Source organism: Brassica rapa, chromosome A10 (assembly GCF_000309985.2).
Source record: "Brassica rapa cultivar Chiifu-401-42 chromosome A10, CAAS_Brap_v3.01, whole genome shotgun sequence".
Lineage (NCBI taxonomy): Eukaryota > Viridiplantae > Streptophyta > Magnoliopsida > Brassicales > Brassicaceae > Brassica > Brassica rapa.
In genome coordinates, this window is record NC_024804.2 from 13,575,318 (window position 1) to 13,591,115 (window position 15,798).

Below are 15,798 nucleotides of genomic sequence, written 5' to 3' on the forward strand. Positions count from 1 at the left end.
TAATAAGCCCAACACTCGTAAGTTCGTAACTTATCCAGAAAAAAAAAAACAACTTGGAAAATGTACATAAAAATGGCAAAAGAACAAAACAGAAAAGACTCGTGTAATGCTTTTTAGCCTTCTACTCAAGAAAAGAAATATATGAAAATGAGAACAGAGAGAAGTGGGCAAAAATCTTCAGAGAGGTAGGCCCACCTCTCATCCTCTCTCCATAAATGAGAATCATGCTTGATTGCTTTCCTCTCTCTCTCTCTCTCTCTCTCTCTCTCACTTCCTCCATTCCTTTTTACTATCATTCTTCTTCCTTCATTTGCAGCCCATTTCCACTATCTTATTCTTCTTTTCCCATGATTATAAACACTAATCTCGAGAAGATAAAGTAACAACTGCCCTCTCTCTCTCTCTCTCTCTATTGTTCCTTGTGTTTCAAAGTTTCTTCCTTTTGGGCGGGTTTTGAGCAAGTTTTGGTCTTTTGTCTTTTCAGGTACGTTTCTTTAGTTTCTTGTAGTTGTAGACTTGTGGGTTTTGTCCCTAGTTTCTTGGTAGTGTGTCACAATTTTTTCTCTACCAAACTGTGAAAGCATGTGACAACTATTATGATTATTCTCAGCTTTTGTCTGGTTTTATTATGATACAAGTTTTCGTTTTATGTTCTATTTTAAAGGTTTCCCTTCCTCTTTTGGTGGAGAATTATTTCAATTTTGACCGGATATTGATAAGGTTGTGTGTAATCAATCTCTTGTTGTTTTGTGTAGTGATGGATACTGAAGAGAAGCCTCTTAATCCTCTTGATTCAAGCCATGGTGATTCTGCTCCTTCAGATCAGGTATACACACATGCAAGTATGATTCTTGGTTTCAATGATTGTTGATCTTGATGATGTGATTCTTGAATTGAATTGAAAAGATCTAAAATTGCCAAAGATTGCTTGATATGTTAGTTGCATCACTTCTCTTGTGGAACAGTTGTGTTTGTTTAAGTTCTCATGTAGCTCTTTTCTTTACTTTAATCTTTGTTCTTGATAAGAAGGCCGAAGAAGGATCCTCCTCTGCTATAACAGAAGAGACTTCTGCAAACGTTCAACAATGGAGACGCAACAATCTCTCCTTGCAGATACCTTCTAGAGCAGCCAATCTCTCTCCTGAAGAATCTGTTGTCATCAAAATGCCTCCAACGCCTAGTCCAACTCCAAGAAGAGTCAACTTCTCTTTGACTTCAAGCTCTCCAGCTCCTACTTCCTCTTCAGCTGCTCCTCCGAGGACTAAATCTTCCCTGAAGAATCTTATCCCAAAAGTTGGCTTCAAACCAAAACTCTCCAACACCGATGTAGAAAAGGGACAAGGGGATGTATCTTGTCAGGAGAAGGCTTTGATATCGAGGTCACTATCACTTTCGAAGCTGTTCACGCCTAGGATCAAGAGAACTTCGTCTCTACCTGTGACTCCCATTGTTCTTTTAAACTCAGAGTCAGCTCGCGGAGGAAGCAGTGTTACTCCTCAAACTCCAAGCGTAAGCGTTGTCTTGTGTCATTGTTCTTTCGTTTAGGTACTTATACTTGGTGTGTTGCAGAGCAAAGGGAGAGTGCAGATAGCTCGCTCTCGCTCTGTGCCTGTTAACGACAAGGAAGCAAGCTTAAAGGGAATGGATTCATTCTTCAGAGTGATCCCTTCAACTCCTCGTGTTAAAGAAGGAGACGTTTTGTTAAATGCATCAGAGGCTGTTAATACTGGTAAGCTCATGGTTCTGTCCGTTGAATGGTTTCTTTTGTTTATTCATAGTAAATCTCCAATCTTAATGTATTCAACAGAAACATGTGATGCTGATGGAGAAGACATACCGGAGGAAGAAGCAGTTTGTAGGATTTGTTTGGTGGATCTCTGTGAAGGAGGAGAAACTTTTAAAATGGAGTGTAGTTGCAAAGGTGAGCTTGCTCTTGCTCACAAAGACTGTGCTCTTAAATGGTTCACCATAAAGGGTAACAAGACCTGTGAGGTGTGTAAACAAGAAGTCAAGAACTTACCTGTGACACTCTTAAGGATCCAAAGCATTAGAAACTCTGGTGTTCCTCAGATTGATGTCACTGGTTACAGGTTAAAAAAAATACTCTTTACATTTTTCATTCTTGTACAAAAGTTTCTCCAAGAGTTAGAAGTTTTCAGAGTGTTTTTAAACATTGTTTCTCTATAGGGTTTGGCAGGAGGTCCCGGTTCTGGTAATCATCAGCATGCTTGCTTACTTTTGTTTCCTGGAGCAGCTATTGGTAAACCATCTTTTACTATTTATGTAAACAACAAGAAGCATCTCTCTATCTACTTAGTATAAGAGTAAATTTCCATTTGCAGGTTGAGAAAATGGGGACGGGTGCAATTGCTATATCGTTGCCGTTTTCTTGTATTCTTGGTCTTCTTGCATCCATGACTGCATCAACCATGGGTATGTGTCCTCTTTTTGGAAAAGTTCTTTCATTGTGCTCCTTGTTTCTGATGTGTGTTTGGTTAATTGGTTAAATTCTTTTTTGCAGTAATGAGAAGATTTGTTTGGATTTACGCATCTGTTCAGTTTGCTTTGGTTGTTCTCTTCGCCCATGTATTTTATTCCGTGGTTAGTACTCTCTAACGACAACATGAAGTTGCAACCTTTATCATGTATCAGTCTATAAACTCATAACTTGTGCTCTCTTGGTTGGTAAACAGGTGGAGTTGCAACCGGTCCTGTCAGTTCTTTTGTCAACATTTGCTGGATTTGGTGTCTGCATATGCGGAAGTTCAGTGATGGTTGAGTTTGTGAGATGGAAACGAAGATGGCGAACCAGAAGGCTAGAGCAGGAGCTGAACCATGCTCAGACGCTTCCCCAAACGCTGGATGCAACAACCTCTCAGCATCATCCAAATGCCTCCTAGAGGCGGGAAGTGGAAAGATGATTTTACATTTATACAGTAGTGGTTGGTTAATATTATGTGATGATTTGTATAAAAGAAAAGTGGAAAGATTGTCTTTGCTTTCTTTACATACACCATTGTATTTGTTGTAAGTTTGTAACTTTGATTGCTCAATCTCTGCAAACGAATTGTTTGTAGTAGTATTGCTTGTAAGGTTTTCATTTTTTTTTTGTCAACGGTTGTAAGGCTTTCGTGTATAATAAAATTTGTAGTTTATGTAAACAGCTTAAATGTTATATCAAACCTAAGAAAAATTGACTATTTCATTAATCCCAACACTGAAAGAATAGGGGTATAATTTATTAATTAATTTTGAAAGAATGCATAGTTTTGAAATTTTCATTTTGTGGAAGTGTATTGATGTTTCTATACCAGAGATCTGGATTATGATTAGTTGATTACAAATTTCAGAAAAACTAATTTAGTAAAATTATAAAAAGAACTGAAGCATATTGTAAGTAGAACCAGCAAACCTAGGTTTTCATAAAATAATTAAAGGTGATTTAAAAGTATTAAAATATGAAATATGAAATTTATTGTGCCCTTTTTCAAAAAAAAAAAAAGTATGGAAATATTTTTAACATTCTGATTAATATGTGGACACAGAAACAATAATGAAAATTGACAAAGGGTCACGAGACAATCACGTGCCAATACGGAGGAAAGATTTATTCTTCTCTCTGACTCTGGCAAAAACCCTTCTTTGCGGCGACGGTGGTGGACTTACGTGAAAGTGAAAGATTACAGCTATGAACTTCTCCACAAGGCTCGCTGAGAAACTTCCCGGCATCTTACCGGTGCCGTCTCATCCTCTCCTGCGTAAAGGTTTGTCCTTTTCAATCTGTTTCAATTGTCTCATCCTGGTTCCGAGTATTGCTTGTCCGTTTTGTTTCCCGTTAAGAGATGGGATGCAATCAAACGGAAACATATGTTTCTGGGTTTCTCTTTGTTTGTAATTTCTACTCGAAAGTCTCCACCTTTGTCGGAAACTCTTGTGTTCACTATCTCTAAGAGCTGTAAAGGAACTTTCGTGTCTGAATCCAATATGTGAACTGTTGTGTTAAGTTGAAGATGAAAAGCTAATGAGCATTCTCTTCTCACGTGTACCAGGAGCTATCATCCCCGAGTTAAGATTCTTTGCAACTGCTTCCCACAGTAGAAGATTGAGATTGGGGTTGCAGAAGAATAAGGTTTGGAGTTTGCAGAGAGCAGAACTCTGTGTAGTGACAAGTTTATGTATAGTTCATCCAGCAACTGAAGCCTATGCACAAGAAGCTATCGAAGCAATCAAATCCGAGAAAGTCATCGCTGTGCCTACCGATACTCTTTATGGATTCGCCTGTGATGCTTGGTAATGTTCAAACAAAGTGTGACAACCCATCCTCTCACTAGGAACCTAGGTTCACAGCGCTGCAGCGCACCGACCCCAACCCCTCCATTATGAGTCTTCTCTGACTCCATAATTAGGTTGTTGGTGAGACTCGAACCCAGGTCCTCACCCTTTAGCAACACTCCTGTTACCAATTGATCTGTAGGTCAATTGGTGACAACTTGTCCGGTGGGAATGCTGTTAAAGGGTGAGGTCCTGGGTTCGAGGCTCACCAACAACCTAATTATAGAGTTAGTGAGAACTTATAATAGAAGAGTTGGGGTCGGTGCGCTGCAGCGCTGTGAGCCTGGAGCCCACAGGTCAGATAGTTCCCACGGGGCGGGTTGTCACACAAAGATTAGCTGAATAAGCTTTACATTTAACCAAACTAAACTGTGGTTATATATAACATGAAACAGTTCGTTAGAAGCTGTTAACCGAATCTATGAGATCAAAGGCCGGAAGCTCACAAGCCCTTTAGCCATCTGCGTAGGAGACGTATTGGATATCAAGAGAGTCGCTACAACAAACCACTTACCTCACGGTTTGCTTGATTCTCTCTTGCCCGGTCCAGTCACGCTCGTCCTTCAACGAGGTTTGCATCTTCTTCTTCTCAACTGTGATTGCATTGCATAGCGATGATCTCTTTTATGTGAGAGTGTTGTTGTAGTGTTTTCAAAACAGGTGAGTCAAGCATTCTCGAAAAGTCGTTAAACCCGGGGATTGATACTATTGGAGTCCGTGTTCCGGACAGTGAGTTCATTAGAGAAGTATCGAGAGGTTCGGGGAGTGTTTTGGCTCTTACGAGTGCTAATCTAAGCGGTGATAGAAGCAGCGTTTGCGTGAATGATTTTGAGAATCTTTGGCAGCACTGTGCTTATGTCTATGATGGTGGTTTGCTTCCGTCGGGTCGTGCGGGGTCAACGATAGTTGATTTGAGTAAAGTGGGGAAGTATAAGATCATTAGACCTGGAAGGTATGTGTCATTGAGAGATGTTTTGTTGATCATGAGATCAATCAATGCTTGAATCTTGGTGAGGTGATACTTAGAAGAGTGTTGTTTTTTGTTGTTGTTGATTCAGTGCGAAGGAAGCAACAGTGGCAATTCTTGAGAAGTATTTGCTGGAAGAGGAAGAAGATTGTTAAGAGAAGAAAAGAGCTGGTTAATTATATCATATGTTCGAAAAGAGAAGACTATTTGCTATGGTTCTTACTCGATCTTTGGTATTGGGTTTATCATATGTTATAACCGGCGTCCAAAAAATTAGATCTTTGTTAAACAGTTTTTAAAAAGGTTCGGTTTAGGCGTTCGAAAAATCAATCTGGTTACTCCTCTAATCAGTAATTACTGTCTAACCATTTTCTCGAACATTGGTTATAGGCATGATTCAGTGTAACATGTGATTTTGAGCGTGTGGGAAGTCCAAATTTAGTAGTCAGCATTTGTAATTTAAAGGAATTCGTGGACCGTTTTGTAATTTTAACCACAGCTTGTTATTGGTCCATTTGGAAGATGAAGAAGTTATGGGATGTTAGGTACATCTTTAGGAAAAGGATCATGGAGTGTTTGTCTAGAAATAGTTAGTGATCTTGTATGAATAATTTCCAATTAATTTAAGAAAAACTAGTAGGAAATTTAAAACGTGTAAAACATAAATTAATTGAGGAATCTATTATAAATGTTTAATTAGGGGCTCAAAGATGAAGAAAATGTAATATAAGGCCTCAATTTCGAAATTTAGAACATTTAATTTCCACGTCTCCGTTCAAAAAAAAAAACGTTTATCCACAGAGTTTTATTTGCTGAGAAGAGAGGATCAATCAATCCCTCTCAAACTCTTCTCACCACTGATTTTCTTCCTCTCGAACATTCCCTCGTCTCTATTTTTGATTCCTTGGATCCAACTGTGGTTTCTCAGTTGCGTGTTCTTGCCTCACGCCTGCCTTCAGGTACTGTTTCTTCATGCCTTCTTCAAACTTTATCAGATTTGTAAAATCAAGTTCGTGGGTGTAAAGTATTATCCTTTTGTGATAATTAGTTTCTCTGCAACTGAAAAATTAAGTCTTTTCTTTTGATTTCTGATTCGGATTTAGAATTGAAGCAAAAAGAAAGTGTTTTCTTTTTTTTTTCAATTTGCATGGTCTTCCTTGTAACTAAAATGGTTGAATAGATATGTGTTTTCTAATCAGCTGATTTTGTTGTGTGCTATGCAGTTAGCTTGACTCAGTGAGGAAAAAAAATGGCGACTGGGGTATTGCCAGCTCCGTTCTCCGGGGTCAAGATCTCGGATTCGAAACTCGGCTTTGGTAAAAGCTTGAATATTGTGAGAATTTGTGATTTGAGAAGCCTAAGATCTGCTAGGAGAAGAGTTTCAGTGATCCGGAGTTCGAATCAAGGCTCTGATCTAGCCGAGCTTCAACCTGCTTCAGAAGGAAGCCCTCTCTTAGGTATTATGCTTAACAGATGCATTCACACTTATCATTCTTAGCTTCACAGTGATTGATTCTGTATGTTATGTTGGTTTTTGTAGTGCCAAGACAGAAGTATTGCGAGTCATTGCATAAGACGGTGAGAAGGAAGACTCGTACTGTCATGGTTGGAGATGTCGCACTTGGCAGCGAACATCCCATAAGGATCCAAACCATGACTACATCCGATACAAAGGATATTGCTGCAACTGTTGACGAGGTTTTTTGCAACTCTCTTGCTTTCAGATATTTGGATTGTAGTGCACCCTAAAGCTTACGACTGTTCCATTGACACTTGGCTCTGTGATTGTAGGTAATGAGAATAGCTGATAAAGGAGCGGACATTGTGAGAATCACTGTTCAAGGGAAGAAAGAGGCAGATGCATGCTTTGAAATCAAAGATAAACTTGTTCAGCTTAAGTAAGTTTATAGCCATACCCGAGTATCCTCCTACGCGTTGTGTGTGTTTTTGTAGTATAAAACTGAATCGGTGTTATTGCTGTGTGTATTACAGTTATAACATACCGCTTGTTGCGGATATTCATTTTGCTCCTGCTGTAGCGTTGCGTGTAGCTGAATGCTTTGACAAGATCCGCGTCAACCCCGGAAACTTTGGTACACTTTCTTCTTCTTCTTTTTTTTTGTCTCTTACTTGTTTCTTCATCTCAAGCACGAATGATTTGTTCTTGACATTGTAGCGGACAGACGGGCACAGTTTGAGACAATAGAGTACACAGAAGATGAATACCAGAAAGAACTTCAGCATATCGAGCAGGTAGAATTAAAAAAAGCATTTGTGTCACTTTTTCTTGTAAAGTATTAATCAGTCTAAACCCTCCTTTTCCCTTAGGTCTTCACTCCTTTAGTTGAGAAATGCAAAAAGTATGGGAGAGCAATGCGTATAGGGACAAACCACGGAAGTCTTTCTGACCGTATCATGAGCTACTATGGTGACTCTCCACGTGGAATGGTGAGAAGCCTTTTTGAAACTGTTTCTTTTCTTTACCACATGTAAAATGTTTGTCTGATTTGATGAGTTTTTTTTGTCACGACCAGGTTGAATCAGCGTTTGAGTTTGCACGGATATGCCGGAAACTAGACTACCACAACTTCGTTTTCTCGATGAAAGCTAGCAACCCGGTGATCATGGTCCAGGCCTACCGTCTACTAGTGGCGGAGATGTATGTTCATGGATGGGATTATCCTCTGCATTTGGGAGTCACTGAGGCAGGTGAAGGTGAAGATGGACGGATGAAGTCTGCTATCGGAATCGGGACGCTTCTTCAGGTACCGAGGATAAAGACATTCTCTTTTTGATAATTTATATAACGTGATGGTTGTGGTAATTGCAGGATGGACTAGGTGACACGATAAGAGTTTCGCTGACTGAGCCACCAGAAGAGGAGATTGATCCTTGTAAGCGATTGGCCAACCTGGGAACAAAAGCTGCTGAGCTTCAACAAGGCGTTGTATGAATGATTTCTTCTTTCAGATACTTCTCTACTATAGTTTACAACTTCACTGTGACTAATGCAACCCGTTTTGTGTGTTAGGCACCGTTTGAAGAAAAGCATAGGCATTACTTTGATTTTCAGCGTAGGACTGGTGATCTACCTGTACAAAAAGAGGTAAGACTCTACATTTTGAACGGAATAAAAAAAAAAAGGTTTTACGGACTTCATGATGTCTTCAAATGATTCTTCCTGGAAAACTGTAGGGAGAAGAGGTTGATTACAGAAACGTACTTCACCGTGATGGTTCTGTTCTGATGACGGTTTCTCTAGATCAACTAAAGGTGAGAGCATTTATAAATGCTCTTCTCTTCTTCTTTTACGTATCTATAACACTAAATGTAGAACGTATCATTGTCTTTACTTTCATTATTTCGATTTCTTTCTAGGCACCTGAACTCCTCTACAGATCGCTTGCTACAAAGCTTGTTGTGGGCATGCCATTCAAGGTGGGATGTATGGTTCATTTTATCTTCATGAGAGATGCATCCTGATTCTTTTACTTATCGAGTAATGCTTGTGTAGGATCTGGCAACGGTTGATTCCATCTTACTTAGAGAGCTACCACCTGTGGATGATCACGTGGCTGTAAGAATCACCCTTGCTTCTCCATATCGTTTTCTCTAAAGATTTTATATTGACTGAATGTAAAACATTGAGTTCTGTTTACAGCGTTTGGCTCTTAAACGGTTGATCGATGTAAGTATGGGAGTCATAGCACCTTTATCAGAGCAGCTCACAAAGCCATTGCCCAATGCAATGGTTCTTGTCAACCTCAAGGAACTATCTGGTGGTGCTTACAAGCTTCTCCCTGAAGGTGACTCGGATAAAAACTTTCCTGGCAAAAATCAGCTTTTTTTGGGTTTTCTTAGCATCGGTTATTTCAGGTACACGCTTGGTTGTCTCTGTACGAGGTGATGAGCCATACGAGGAGCTTGAAGTACTCAAGAGCATCGATGCTACTATGATTCTACATGATGTACCCTTCAATGAAGACAATGTTAGCAGAGTACATGCAGCTCGGAGGTAATAATATAATAAAAAATTCTCGCCATACAATCTTTTGATGAGCTCAAAGTTATGAGCCTTATCAGCTAACTGATACTCTTCTTGTCTTTGATTTGTAGACTTTTCGAGTTCCTATCAGAGAATTCAGTTAACTTCCCCGTCATTCACCACATTAACTTCCCAACAGGGATTCACAGGTAAGATAAACGACAAAAACCCTCTCCTCAGAACTTTGATATATGGTATGATGGTTTATTTCTTGTTGCGCAACAATGCAGGGACGAGTTGGTGATCCACGCAGGGACATACGCAGGAGCACTTCTAGTGGATGGACTTGGAGACGGTGTGATGCTAGAAGCACCTGATCAGGACTTCGAGTTCCTTAGGAACACTTCTTTCAACTTGTTACAAGGCTGCAGGATGCGTAACACCAAGACGGTATATATAAGCACAAACGAATCTCTATTATTCTCAAACCCTTCCTTAGAATGAAAAAGTAGTCACAGTGAATTGTTTGTTGCAGGAATACGTATCGTGCCCTTCTTGTGGAAGAACTCTGTTCGACTTGCAAGAAATCAGCGCTGAGATCAGAGAAAAGACTTCACATTTGCCTGGCGTTTCGGTTAGTAAAAAAAACAAAACCTTTGTTTCTTTTTGTGTTTCAAGAAAATGTTTTTTTGTTCTGGTTGTTGGATTTGTGTAAACGAATGGAGTTTGAAAAATGGTGCAGATTGCAATAATGGGATGCATTGTGAATGGACCTGGAGAAATGGCTGATGCTGATTTCGGTTATGTAGGCGGTTCTCCCGGAAAAATCGACCTTTACGTTGGAAAGGTGACACCTTTACTACTCTCGGGTTTCCTGATCTTTTGAAGTGATATATTCAGTTTTTAAATTCTTTGGACAGACGGTGGTGAAGCGTGGGATTGCCATGTCGGAGGCAACTGATGCTCTGATCGGTCTGATCAAAGAACATGGTCGCTGGGTGGACCCACCGGTTGCTGATGAATAGATTCATTGTTAGTTCCAATGGCAAAGATGGATAAATGGATTATTATTTTCTGAAAATTTGAGAGGGAGAGGGAGAATATGTGTATGTATGTATATATACATATACCTATTTGTTGTCTATTGCATCATATTCAACAATGGCCAAATCTCTCAACTGATGGTAGTTCTGAGGTTTAAATAATACTAACACAATCAAGTTAGCAGAAGTTGCTATCTTTGCAGAAGAAAATGATATTTTTCTTTTGGCCTAGATGAATTAAGAACAAAAACAAAAATTTTAAGAAAATATAAATGTTTACTAATAATAGCCATTTTCTTACAATTAAAAAAAGACTATCGTGACATGATACAAGTGTCTATCAGTCTATGTGGTAAAGAAAGAAAAAAATTTAAATTATAAGAAACACTATATCGCTTCTTTTATTCTTCTTTATTCTTCGCTTTATTGATCATGGAGAGTGAGAGAATTAAAATGGATCGGATTAATCAAAAAGGCAGCAGCAAACGGGACCAGAGGGTCTAGCCAAGAGGCAGCGGCCGGCCATGGCTGGAGGGTCGGTGCTACGATGGCAATGAACGTCGCAGTCGCTGTCCTGTTTGCACGTTCCTCTCAAGCGGCACGGTCCGTCCAGTATATCCTTTTCTGTTTTTTTTTTCAGTTGAATTCAAGAAAATTGTATTAGATTTGTGACCATGACACATATTATACATGTTGTTGTCATTGATCAAATAATAAACTTTTTGTAGAAACAAAAATAAACTTCTTTGAATGTAAACCTAATAAAGATTAATGGGAACGGTTAGACACCTTGAGATTTGGCAGAAATAACAAGAGAGAAGATGACGAGAAGGGCAACAAGTTGAAATCTAGATGACGCCATTTTTTTGCAGTTTGTTTTCTTTTGTAGTAAGTGCAAGATATTCAACTCGAAATCTTGTGTTTGGAAAATTATGATCGACTTTTGTGGTTATATATCTGTTGTTAGTTTTAAAGATAGTAAATTTTCACTTTTTTTCTTTTTTGCTATTTTCAAAAATAGTCAAGATAATTTATGGTTACTGTAGCAGTAAACGAAAATTGTTCTCCTCAAAATAGAACTACCTTTCGTTTTCTTACATCTAAATTTGGCGAAGATGAGAAAGAATGGATGGTAGAGAGAGTAACTTTAATTTACTCAAGTCAAATTCTTTTAGCTTACATTTTCCTGGAAAGTTATACAAAATATGAATATTTTATTCGTAAGATATATTTGAGGAGGGTCATTTAGTGTAGAGAAAGAAGATCATCACAATTTCTATGATCACTTAATCCCTAAAATCACATTTGACAGTATCTGATTACACGTTACACGCTAATCACTATTGTATTATCTTCTAATAATTTAATAATGTTTATATATAATGTACAAGTTCTATACAATATACTATTAAACGCAATTAAATCATCTTCAATAAAGTAAAGACCAAACGTAATTTTGTTGACACTTGATGTTTTGTAAACAAGAACGCAATTAAATCATCTTCAATAAAGTAAAGACCAAACGTAATTTTGTTGACACTTGATGTTTTGTAAACAAGACCAATGTTAAGTGTATGTGTGGCCTTTGGTTCAGTTTGATCGCGTTTGTCTTGAAGACCTGCAAAAGGATTCCATCACATTGGTGCTTCTGCCTGTTTATCTGACCTGAGGAGAAGAACTTCTGTGGAGGGTCCTTTTGCACTTATTATTCTCCATCATAATTCTCTTTCTCTGCTTATTTATTTCATGCTTAGAAATAGAATTGTGCTTCCTTTGAAACTTCATGAAATGCCTTTAAAATTTACATGGTCTGATTTGTCTCCTTTTTATGGTGTTTCTTTGTGCTCAGGCAAATAACGAGAGCTTACCACACAATATTATCAAGCAGCTCGCCAAGGAACCGAAGAGAGTCTTAACGAATCACCTTCAGGTGGCATCTAGGTTGTGGTAAGTGAATAGGATTTCTTTCAAATTACAACCACTACAAGAAAACATCGGGATACTGAGGGAAAAAATCGTCGGTATGTCGTCGGAATAACGCTATTCCGACGACATACCGACGAAAAAAGTCCTCGGAAATATCTCCTCGGAAATTCATACTTCCTCGGAATTCCGTCGGAAATTTCCGACGGAATTCCGAGGAAACAAAATTCCGAGGAAACTCCGAGAAACATATGTTCGTCGGATGGTTCCTCGGAATAAACCGATGGAATTCCGATGGTCAAATCCTCGGAAGTTTCGACAAAACATTCCTCGGAATGTTTATCGGAAAATTCCGAGGAACATATGTTCCTCGGAAAATTCCGAGGAACATATTTTCCCTCGGAATATTCCGAGGGAATGGAGTTCCTCGGAAAATTCCGAGGGACAAAACTCCCTCGGAATTTTCCGAGGATTCCATTCCCTCGGAAAATTCCGAGGGAATTATGTTCCTCGGAATATTCCGAGGGAAGAAAGTTCCTCGGAATTTTCCGAGGAACTACATTCCCTCGGAATTTCGAAAAAATTTATTTTTTTAAAAAAAATTTAAATTTTTTAAATTTAATTTTAAAATTTAAAATTAAAATTAAAATTGAATAAAACATTAAAAAAAAAAAACTACGGGTCTTGGATGTTCGGGAACACCTCGTTCGGGTACATCCTCTTCATCATCTCCATCATCTGCTCGTTGAGCCTCTTCTGGGTCTCATAGCCCGCCTGTTGAGCTGCCATCTGGGTCTCCAACGCAGATATCCGATCATCCTTGTCCTTCAGCTGAGCCGTAAGAACTTCCGGATCAACATATGGCGGTGGTGCAGAAGAAGGAGCAGCCGACCGGGAGCGACGACCCAAACCGACCATACGTCCCTTCTTCTTTGGAACCGACTGAAATATAAAAAACCAAATTTAGATAATATAAATTGATGATAAAATAAAAATCAAGAAATAAATAAATTGAACTTTTAAAAAAAAAACTTACCGATTCAACGATTTCGTTGATTCGAACCCGGGACAAGTTGGTCGAAGCCGTCGAATCGTCATCATCGGTTTGAAGCTGAGACACTTCGTCGTACACCTGAGTTTGGACCAGGTCGACCACGTCCCTCACAAGACCATCATCAATCTGACCGGTCTTCTTGTTGGTATACGCCCTTTTCATTAGGGCGAGATCATCAACCGGCTCGCCCTCATTTTCTTCCGCCTTGAAAAAAAATAAATTAAACAAACATTAGAAATTTGAAAAAATGCATAAAAAATAAAATTCTGAAACTTAAATAATTAAAGAAAAAGCGGTTGAACTTACCATGCGATCCGCGAGAGTGGCAATAGATTGGGCACCCAAGTTATGCTTGTAGATGCCCTTCCCTTTACGGTCGCTCCTGCGGTTGTTGGAGTTGGTGGAAGAAGTTTCTTTCGTCTCTTCCTTATCCCAATGCTCACACAACTCCTTCCATACCGTGTCGTTCATCGACTTTGGGACCTTTTAATTTAAAAAAAACAAAGTTTAATAATTTAAAAAATAGTTTAATAAATTAAAAATTGTTAATAAATTAAAAACTACCTTGTTTGCTTCCCACTTCTTCTTCCACTCGTACATCTGCTTCCCATAGTTGTCCATAACTTTATGGACAAAATGGTTATAAATAGAGAGCGTATCATCGGAATTCCAGTTGAATTCTTGCTGAAATAGTTTAAAAATAGTTTTTAAGCACAAAAATATAAATAGTTTAATAATTACAAAAATAGTTTTAATAAATAAAAAATAGTTTAATAAATATAGAAAATAGTTTAATAATTACCAAAAAAAAGTTTTAATAAATAAAAAATAGTTTAATAATTAAAAAAATAGTTTTTAAAATATTTAAAATGTTTAATAAATATAGAAAATAGTTTAATAATCACAAAAAATAGTTTTAATAAATAAAAAATATAAGTAAAAATTTTGAATACTTACCGCAAACTGACGAAACCACAGATGCTGCTTCTCGACGGGAAAGTGAGTGAAAGTCGGATGTCCCTTGTCGAGGGCAGAGTACATCATACGGTTGATCCATGCGCTGATCCCGTTCCCGGATCGGTTGAACCTAATAAAAAGAACAAATTATTAATAATCAATCAAATTTTAAGGATAAAAAATAAAAGTTTAAATTACCATGTTTGACCATGTCCATGTGGATACTCAGTGAGATAGGGAAGATGGTCACGACCGGGCTGTCGAACCAACTCCGCAACGCTCATCACTCCCGGAGGACCGGGTGCAGCAGCGGGACCAGGAGCGGGTGCAGCAGCGGGAGCGGGAGCAGCAGGAGCGAGTAATGGAGAGGGAGATGTATGGTATGAGCTGTGGGGCGAAACGGAATCCTGAACATGGCTGGAAGAACCCCGAGACTGGCTCCCCATACCACCCCGGCTACGACGCTGGCGAGGCCGGATCTGATCATCATTAGACCTGTAAATTAAAAAAAAAAACATATTTCAAAATTATAGTTTTTAATCACAAAAATATAAATAGTTTAATAATTAATAAAAAAAGTTTTAATAAATAAAAAATAGTTTAAAAATTTTAAAAATAGTTTAAATAAATCCCAAAAACATAATAATAACGAAAAATAGTTTTAAAAATGTTTAAAATGTTAAATAATTACAAAAATAGTTTTCATAATATTAAAAATGTTTAATAAATATAGAAATTTATATTTTACATATAAAATACATAAAACGTTTTATAACCACAAAAAAAATGTTTTTAAATATTATATAAATGATTTTTAATCTTAAAAAAAGTTTTATAGATTTTAAAAATGTTTAATAAATATATAAATGAATTTAAAATGCAAAAAATAGATTTTATATACAAAAAACGTTTTCAATATATATATATAATTTCAAATTCGATTTTTATAACCACAAAATTAATAAAAACTAAAAAAAAAATTCAAATCAAGTGAAATACATAATCAAACTCGATTTTACACAAATCTACCATTCACCCTAACAAAATCTATAAATTTCATTCCAAAATCATCAAATCTACTTAAAAACCATACAAATCTAACCTAAAAGAGTGGGATAGGGTTCTTACATGATTATGGGGGAGGATTAGGGGAGATTCGCCGGAAAAACGCGAGAGAGAACGGTGGAGTCGCCGGAAATCGCGAGAGGAGAGGCTGTGCGGCGCGGAGAGAAAGAGAGAAATGGGGAAGAAGATCGGGCTCGCCCTAATATTATGAGGGGTCCGACGGAAACTATCCGTCGGAATTTCCTCGGAAATATTTTATATTTCCGTCGGAATTTCCTCGGAATTCTTTGATTCAATTTTCCCGAAATATTTGGCGGCTAGGTTAACCCGGTTAAATGAAAATATTCCGACGAACAAGGATTCCTCGGAATACCCTCGGTAATCTCCGAGGAATTTCTGAGGAACCAGGGTTTGGGGTTTTAAAACATCGATTATTTTCGCCGTATTTCATTTCTTATACAATTATAATGCA

The 15,798-nt window shown here is 38.0% G+C and overlaps 4 protein-coding genes across 10 annotated transcripts; 3 read left to right on the forward strand and 1 right to left on the reverse strand.

Moving 5' to 3' along the window:
* The first annotated feature begins 184 nt into the window (after positions 1-184).
* On the forward strand, positions 185-3,117 carry LOC103845473. Of its 4 annotated transcripts, none has more exons than XM_009122342.3 (9): positions 185-484; positions 756-826; positions 1,027-1,509; positions 1,570-1,729; positions 1,808-2,090; positions 2,188-2,260; positions 2,343-2,433; positions 2,522-2,601; positions 2,694-3,117. In XM_009122342.3, exons 2-9 carry the CDS (start codon positions 758-760, stop codon positions 2,898-2,900), a joined length of 1,446 nt encoding a protein of 481 aa, XP_009120590.1. In that variant the 5' UTR covers positions 185-484; positions 756-757; the 3' UTR covers positions 2,901-3,117. The 4 variants fall into 4 exon arrangements, with proteins under 4 accessions (XP_009120590.1, XP_009120591.1, XP_018511276.1 ...); XM_009122343.3 differs by having other exon boundaries at positions 190-484; positions 1,030-1,509; XM_018655760.2 differs by lacking the exon at positions 185-484 and adding an exon at positions 534-664 and having other exon boundaries at positions 1,030-1,509.
* A 276-nt stretch (positions 3,118-3,393) lies between these two features.
* On the forward strand, positions 3,394-6,540 carry LOC103845474 (yrdC domain-containing protein, mitochondrial). 2 transcript variants are annotated; one of them, XM_009122344.3, is made up of 6 exons: positions 3,394-3,764; positions 4,050-4,290; positions 4,728-4,903; positions 4,993-5,284; positions 5,391-6,258; positions 6,523-6,540. In XM_009122344.3, the coding sequence occupies exons 1-5, from the start codon at positions 3,689-3,691 to the stop codon at positions 5,452-5,454; spliced, it is 849 nt and encodes a 282-aa protein (XP_009120592.1). In that variant the 5' UTR covers positions 3,394-3,688; the 3' UTR covers positions 5,455-6,258; positions 6,523-6,540. The 2 variants fall into 2 exon arrangements, with proteins under 2 accessions (XP_009120592.1, XP_009120593.1); XM_009122345.3 differs by lacking the exons at positions 5,391-6,258; positions 6,523-6,540 and having other exon boundaries at positions 4,979-5,269.
* Positions 6,067-10,513, forward strand: LOC103845475 (4-hydroxy-3-methylbut-2-en-1-yl diphosphate synthase (ferredoxin), chloroplastic). Of its 3 annotated transcripts, none has more exons than XM_009122346.2 (20): positions 6,067-6,258; positions 6,523-6,756; positions 6,840-6,997; positions 7,091-7,197; positions 7,292-7,392; positions 7,476-7,552; positions 7,628-7,747; positions 7,834-8,064; positions 8,130-8,246; positions 8,331-8,405; positions 8,495-8,572; positions 8,678-8,737; positions 8,814-8,876; positions 8,961-9,105; positions 9,176-9,314; positions 9,416-9,493; positions 9,575-9,734; positions 9,820-9,918; positions 10,027-10,131; positions 10,205-10,471. In XM_009122346.2, the coding sequence occupies exons 2-20, from the start codon at positions 6,549-6,551 to the stop codon at positions 10,307-10,309; spliced, it is 2,226 nt and encodes a 741-aa protein (XP_009120594.1). In that variant the 5' UTR covers positions 6,067-6,258; positions 6,523-6,548; the 3' UTR covers positions 10,310-10,471. The 3 variants fall into 3 exon arrangements, with proteins under 3 accessions (XP_009120594.1, XP_033138844.1, XP_033138845.1); XM_033282953.1 differs by having other exon boundaries at positions 6,081-6,263; positions 6,527-6,756; XM_033282954.1 differs by having other exon boundaries at positions 6,097-6,263; positions 10,205-10,513.
* Positions 10,345-12,708, reverse strand: LOC108870232 (putative defensin-like protein 274). Its single transcript, XM_018655665.2, has 2 exons — positions 11,117-12,708; positions 10,345-10,951 (listed from the first exon to the last, which is right to left on the reverse strand). The coding sequence occupies exons 1-2, from the start codon at positions 11,187-11,189 to the stop codon at positions 10,791-10,793; spliced, it is 234 nt and encodes a 77-aa protein (XP_018511181.1). The 5' UTR covers positions 11,190-12,708; the 3' UTR covers positions 10,345-10,790.
* Between the last annotated feature and the right edge of the window lie 3,090 nt (positions 12,709-15,798).

Excerpts from the sequence above, each read along its gene's own strand:
- LOC103845474 (XM_009122344.3), top strand. The coding sequence starts at position 3,689 with ATGAACTTCTCCACAAGGCTCGCTGAGAAACTTCCCGGCATCTTACCG. Across the intron at positions 3,765-4,049 it reads TCATCCTCTCCTGCGTAAAG|GAGCTATCATCCCCGAGTTA; the intron begins GTTTGTCCTTTT and ends CACGTGTACCAG. Across the intron at positions 5,285-5,390 it reads AAGATCATTAGACCTGGAAG|TGCGAAGGAAGCAACAGTGG; the intron begins GTATGTGTCATT and ends TTGTTGATTCAG.
- LOC103845473 (XM_018655759.2), top strand. Across the intron at positions 1,730-1,807 it reads ATCAGAGGCTGTTAATACTG|AAACATGTGATGCTGATGGA; the intron begins GTAAGCTCATGG and ends TGTATTCAACAG. Across the intron at positions 2,602-2,693 it reads CCCATGTATTTTATTCCGTG|GTGGAGTTGCAACCGGTCCT; the intron begins GTTAGTACTCTC and ends GTTGGTAAACAG.
- LOC103845475 (XM_009122346.2), top strand. The coding sequence starts at position 6,549 with ATGGCGACTGGGGTATTGCCAGCTCCGTTCTCCGGGGTCAAGATCTCG. Across the intron at positions 6,998-7,090 it reads TTGCTGCAACTGTTGACGAG|GTAATGAGAATAGCTGATAA; the intron begins GTTTTTTGCAAC and ends CTGTGATTGTAG. Across the intron at positions 9,494-9,574 it reads TTCCCAACAGGGATTCACAG|GGACGAGTTGGTGATCCACG; the intron begins GTAAGATAAACG and ends GCAACAATGCAG.
- LOC108870232 (XM_018655665.2), bottom strand. The coding sequence starts at position 11,189 with ATGGCGTCATCTAGATTTCAACTTGTTGCCCTTCTCGTCATCTTCTCT. Across the intron at positions 10,952-11,116 it reads TATTTCTGCCAAATCTCAAG|AAAAGGATATACTGGACGGA; the intron begins GTGTCTAACCGT and ends AAAAAAAAACAG.